The sequence below is a fragment of the Apodemus sylvaticus genome, chromosome X (genome assembly GCF_947179515.1).
Source record: "Apodemus sylvaticus chromosome X, mApoSyl1.1, whole genome shotgun sequence".
Taxonomy (NCBI): domain Eukaryota; kingdom Metazoa; phylum Chordata; class Mammalia; order Rodentia; family Muridae; genus Apodemus; species Apodemus sylvaticus.
In genome coordinates, this window is record NC_067495.1 from 54189266 (window position 1) to 54195896 (window position 6631).

Below are 6631 nucleotides of genomic sequence, written 5' to 3' on the forward strand. Positions count from 1 at the left end.
AAGAGAAAAATGTGTATATGCACATGTGTGGGTATGTGTGTATATATACAAAAGTGAGTGTAACTCAATGAAGGAGGTCTTAAACGGAGACTAAAGTGGTATTTTGGAACAGATTTCCCTAGAGCAACTGCATATTTAAATGACAGTGGTAGCTTGGCTGGGGAGGGGGCGGGGAGAAGAAAAGCCCCACTACCTGAAGAGGAAAGAACATTTTTTTTTTCCAAAAGAAAAAGTCATGTTGTCCCTGGACGTTATTAACAGTCCAGTTTGAAGTATACATTTTTTTCCTTTAAAGAAAGGGGGCGATTACCAGTTATACATTAAGAAATGTCATTCAGTCATTTTTATTCATTCTCCGGAAATCTTCGTAAAAGCCTGAATCATACTTGTACAAGCAGCAATTTTGTTAATCCAGGGGGTTATTACTCTGGGTCCTTATTAGGTTCTACACCACTGCCAAGCAATCCTATAACCCTCTCAAAAGAAGTTTACCTCCCTGTTATAAAACCAGTAGTGGTATTTATACTGTGCAATAATTAGTGTATTACTTGAATCCACTAACACGTTCATTTTATCTCTGCACAAAACCTCTAGTCTGCTTATAGAAAGCTAGTGCCTCCTTTGGTGCTGTTAAAGTGGTGAAAGAGTGAATTGAAGGCTGGTTGCACTTTCTCCTTTTGCCTCGCCTTAATTCCCATCTCTTTTTGCTCTCATCCAATTAGCACAGTGTATTAAGCGGTTTATCATCTCATAGTCAGCTATTGAGAGAAACAAGGCGAGCACTTTGCAATAGAACCTGCGCTCCTTTGACACCCTCAGGTACTTACATATTCCACTGCGCTATGAATAATAGAGGAAGAATGGAGCGCTAATTCCCTCATCAAAGAATGCCTTGTCTGCTGCTTTGCTCAACAACACCATTCTGATCAAAAGAAAAGCAATAAAGCTTAGCATAACAAAACGAAACCTACTTATTAGCTTAGTGGTTAAATTAATGCAGAGCCGCTGCTATTCAAAACCAAGGTTTGAAAACAGCCTCCAACAACCTGATAATGCTGCCTTCGGGATGAAGGAATTTTAATCTGAAATTTGAGGCTGGCTCAGATGAGTTAATCTATTAAACTGCTATAAGGAAGCTCTGCCACAAACTGTTCAATTAAGAAATATTTAGGTGAGGAGAAAGAGGAGAGAGGACAGAGGTAGGAGGAGAGGGAGAGGGGAGGGGGAGAGGAAGACAGAAAGAGGTAGATGGACTTAAGTTTTGACCAGGAACATTGAGCAGCATTGAAGTGAGGGGTCCAGGTTCTTGAAAAGAGGCCTGGGCTTGATGCTTTTCATAAAACCCTGACACAGATGGCAATCTGTTTTTAGAGTTTCCTTGTCTTTGCATCCTCTGTAAAACTTATATTAAATGGTATGTTGGAAAGTAACTTAGGGTGCTCATTGGTTGCAAGAGCTGGAGAAGTGGGGTAATGCTAAAGGCAATTGACTCACCCTTTTCTCATTCTGAACCCCAATCTATAAACCTTCATCAGCCTCCCCCCCACACACACCCTGGGCAACTATCATAGAACTGACTTTATCCATCTTTTATTTGACAAATTAGAATATTTTTGAGCATTCTCTGTGGATCTTCAATTTCTGGCCTTCCCTAAAACCTTTGTATTAAGGACAGTTGAGAGCTGGCAAGCCGGATTCAAGGGAAGTTTCTGTAAGGATCTCCAGCAGCAGCAGCAGCAGCAGCAGCAGCAGCAGGTCTACTTTAGCAGTTTCTAAAGTGTACGAGGCCCTGAGCAGAGGAAGACCCTTTGTGGTACCATTTCCCAAATAATTCCAGTAGGTTTAGTTCAGAGGTTTAGTAACCTTAAAAGCAAATAAAAAACAAGCAAACAAACCAATTGCCAGCTAGCTGTGGTGGTTCACACCTTTAATCCCAGCCCTTGGGAGGTAGACCCAGGTAAATCTCTTGAGTTTGAGGCCAGTCTGGTCTACAGGGTGAGTTCTAGAACTGTGTACAGAAAAAGTATGTCTCAAAAAAAAAACTCCCCAAAAACAAATAAAAATAAAACCTGTCATGGTTCAAAGAATGGCAAGCATTTATTAAATACTTGGATTCCTAGCTTCCCTGGAACACTAGATCACAAGGTCCACATTGGGCCTTGGCCCTCTCAGCATCACTACTGCCCCCTGGAGACTGGTCAGTGATGTTTCCTAAGTGCATACAGTTTACTCCATTGTTTCAGCATTTGAGCTACAGGCTTGTGTCAGGGAGCCCTTGAAGACAGGGATGGGTGGCATTTCTGAAGCAGCTCTACACAGTGTGCCATTAATCAAGGCATGTCAAGGACTAGAGCTCCGCGCCCCCCCCCCCAAGAAAAGCGAGTGGGCAATATGCTGACCTTTTAACACTTATCCACTGGAATTCCGCAAGTAGCAGGTCCAACTTTGCATACATTTCCCAAATCCTTCAGGAATCCACAGTTAAAGCCCACACTAGGTAAGAGATCCTAGTAAGAAGATGCTAACTGCTGCTGTTGGCTATTTTCTCTGCAAGTTTACTGCAAAAAATGTTTTTATTTCTTTTATTTACATTTAGTTTGTTTTTAGAGAAAGAGTCCCTAGGTGTTGTGAAACATTCTATGTAGACTAAGCTGGCCTTAAATTTATGGCAACCAGATGGCCACATCTAGAGTGCTGGGTTTATATGTATGCACCACCACTACTTGCCAAAAATGTCTGATTATCTATAGAATTTATATAGAAATAGTCATTGTCCTTAGAATAATAGTCATGAGAGAAAGGTAAGAAATAAATAAGTTGAGTCTTTCACATATTTTTTGGAGACCAAGTTAAGGATAATTTTATTTATATTGAATATAATCAGTCCAGAAATGAAGGGAAATCTACCTTCTCTTCAGAAAGCCCGGTGAGAGCATACACTGCAGAGATGAAACACCCTACAACATGACTATAACAGCAACCCCCAGAAGCTGGTGAGGAGTGATGAAGGCACACCAATCCCTTTGTTTCCTAAAGTCACTTGCTTGCTCTAACTTGTGACTGGCTACAGTGCCATTAGCACCAATTAGCTGTCAGGGTCCCAAACCCAGTGTTTCTACTTCAAATCTGAGTGTAAGAGAAAGAGAAGAGGAGCAGCTTAAGAGCCTTAAGAGGAGGGAGAGAGAAGAAATGGCAAAAGAAGACTTCATCACTTTTAACAAGTATCTCTTCACATTCTCGGCTTACCAAGTATTTCTCTCCTAGGGTGCCACTATATGGGGTGCCTCTACTCTCTGGAGCCAGGGGCTTGTCTATTTTAGTGCCCCTCCACCCTCTCTGCCTTCTCTCCATCTTTCTGGATCAAAAACTAACATCCCTAGTCCTTCTCATGCTTAATATATCATAGGACTCAAAGTTCATAGTATTTCTTGGTACTTTGAATATCCAAGCATCTTTTTTTTTTAAATTAACATTATTTATTTTATTTTATTTTTTTTATTCGATATATTTTTTATTTACATTTCAAATGATTTCCCCACTCCCAAAGAGTCCCGTAAGCCCCCTTCTCTATATCCAAGCATCTTGCTCAACATCTTCAAACTGGGTTCTGATTCTGATGGTTATGAAAGAATTCGGGCTGAGGTCTGGTCTTCAATCATGCTTTTATTCCTTTCTGTCAACTTACTGTACTCGATTTAACAAAACAAAACAAAACACAACAACTGGTTTTCCTTTAGAAAACTTTATTCTTAAGTACAGAACACAATACATTTTTCTTCATAAAAAGACAAATAGATAAGTTTTTAAGGCTGCCATATTGAAATATAGTTTATTGCTTCAAAGAGACGACTATTCTGAAGAACTGACGAAACATAGCAAGCGCTGGGTCCTGTCGGCTTCTCCCATCCTTCTGAATGGAACACAGTGATCCTTACCACAACCTCACCATAATTTTTTTGAAATGTTAGGACAAAGTATTTAAAATGTGCGTTCCTATTGTATAAACCTCCACTTTGAACAATCTATGTAAAGGGAGAACAGAAGGAATGTGAAGGAAACATCTGGTGAATGTTGAACTTTGAACAATTCAATAAGCAAACTTGCTCTTTGTATTTAGTAAGTGTAAACTTTCTAAATCCCTCCACCACACCCCCTCCCACCACCTGCACCAGTTATATGAAAGACAGCACTGAAATCAGCCACGCTTGGAGCTAGTAACTAAACAGGTATTTAGACACAGACTGGGTTTAATTGACACGTGAAAAAGCAAAATGTTAGAATTTCCATTAGACCCCATAAAACTCTTTTTAGGGGTGTCTCTGATATAGCCCCAGGGTAAACTGAAGGTCACTTACATCTCACATACTCTTAATTAAAGTAGCAATTTCTGTGCGGCAGAAATCCAGTCCCCAATAAAATATAGGTCTTTAGGTACTTAGGAAAGGATTTGGTGGCGTACAGTGCTTTGAAAACTATTCAGCAAGTTAAGCATTTTTACACTGCCACCCTGGTTCACATCTCCATCAACACAGCATGTAGTCCTCAAAAGAAAAGCAAGATACTGGAGAGGCAGCTAGGGCAGCAGAGGCCTCAGAAGCTCAGGTCCCGCAGCTAGCTTCCTTGCTTCTTTCCTGGGTCTCTCAGTACTTCCCAGCATAATTGGCGAAGAGCTTGCTGAGGTTCACTTCAGAGTAGCCACTCCAGGACAAGAACTGCTCTGCTATGTTCTTGACTTTTCTGTAGTCCTGAAGAACGCTGGGAGTAAAAAACTGCTTCTTCAATTTATCTAAAGTGAAATAAAAATAAAAGGATTAGAAATCTCTCTCGGATAGTTTCTTCAAAGACATTCAATATTTCTTTTCAGAGAAAGGTGCAGGTTTGATTGCAGCTGCATGTCTCTGATAACCTAATGGGCCTGTCTGTGTTCTTTCTACCCTGGGGACAGTCCAAAGCCAACGGTTATCTCAGAATTTTCTGTGAAAGCCTGAGCCTGCCCTTTTCAGAACCTAACTGACTGGGAGGACAAGCCAGGCCAGGTCACCTCTGCTGCTGTGAACTGCAGGTGCAGTCCATGTACAGTAAGTAGGTAAGAAGAGGGCCACTTGAGACACCACATTCACTGTGCTGTTGAACATATGTATGCACTGTACTAAGAATCTGGATGTAGAAGAAAGCTATATTCTCCAGTGCCTCCCAAACCATAATGTCCCTACTTGTTGGCCTCCACAGATTCTTCTAATCCCCCATCTTCCCATGTTGTTAAAACAAAACCTTACTGAAAGAGGAGAGGGGAGATGCCTTTGTCAATCTTTCTTTTGGTCCACCCTGTATAACCTCGGGATCCAGTGTCCCCGCCCAGCTCCTTTTACCCATCCATTCCTGGCCTTCCTATTCTGAGGATGGTTCTATCAGCCAGAGGAATCACTTTCCTTCCCTTCTCTCCTTTCCAATGTCTGCTACTTCTGCACTTGGTTCTTGTAAAGGAGCAGCAGTGTTGCTATGTTCAGGTCTGATCTTTTGGGGGAAGCATCCCTTCCCTGAATTGTCTTTGTTCATAGCTTCTCAAGAACTCCATGAGATGTTTTCAAAGGATGACTTTTTTAAAATCCCCATTTTACAGCAGAGGAATGGGTAGGCAGATCCTTAGAGATGCAGATCTGGAAACTCAGGTAACCACAACCCCCAACCACTATTTGGAGGAGGTGACTTTTGTATCCCCTCACACCACTGCTTGTTGAAGATTCCTGGCAAGGCCTGGAAATCAGCTATTCCCAAGGTCCGTGCCATGGTGCCCGAGGGTGGGAGTTGGGGGTAGCATAAGGCTTCCCAGCACCCTGAAATTGTAAAGGACCAGGAAGAAAATGCAGATGTGGGAGCACATCCATCACAGAAGGTAAAACTTGCTGAAACAACAGATTGACAGACAATAAAGCCAATAAAACCCCGGAAAAAGAAACCCAGCCTCAGGACTTTTGTTCCTTAGTTACACATTCACATTTGTTCACAACCTTTTCTAAGTTACACCAATGCCTTTCCAAAAACAACCCTGAGAAGTTTTGTAGAGGATTTAAATGCCCAAAAGGAGTGGAAAGAGAAGCAGGGGAGGGGGCCACGTTAACTGACTATACAAAGACAATTTGAAAGTTCTAATTATCAGACTCTGGCAATATACAACAAAGGCCCCAACCACTGTGCCTGCCTCCAGCAGGCCAGAACCACAGGCCTGCAGCCCTGTGCATGTGAATGACACAAATGCATCTGATGACTGGGGAGAGCACATTTAAAGAGCTGCAGTAATACGGAGCAGGGGAGGGAGAGAGGACATAGCTCCTGATGTGTTTACCTCCTTTGCTGATGGGATATTGACTTTTCCCACCAGGTTGGTTAGAAAGGGGACTATTTACGCTGCCACACAGCAGAGTTAGAATGACAACCGGCATCACTGGGAGCGCTTCTTCGTAAAAGACAACTGTGACCGCCAGCATATCCCATAGCTGGTCAATACAGCCCAGGTACTGTTTTCTGGCAGTTAGAGATGCAGATAAAAGCTCCCACTTGCTTCCCCAATGAGAGCTTAATCAATAGCTTATGGAAGGTCTTCTAGGAAACAGAACTGGACAAGCTGTCACAG

General features: G+C 42.1%; 1 protein-coding gene across 1 annotated transcript in view; it reads right to left on the reverse strand.

The window, feature by feature from the left end:
- Positions 1 to 3726: 3726 nt before the first annotated feature.
- The window catches only part of Pola1 (DNA polymerase alpha 1, catalytic subunit), a 318138-nt gene continuing 315233 nt past the window's right edge, over positions 3727 to 6631 (reverse strand). The window contains exon 27 of the mRNA XM_052170245.1: positions 3727 to 4786. Within this exon, the coding sequence (XP_052026205.1) occupies positions 4641 to 4786 (146 nt within the window). The 3' untranslated portion in view covers positions 3727 to 4640. The remainder of the gene's footprint in view (positions 4787 to 6631) is intronic.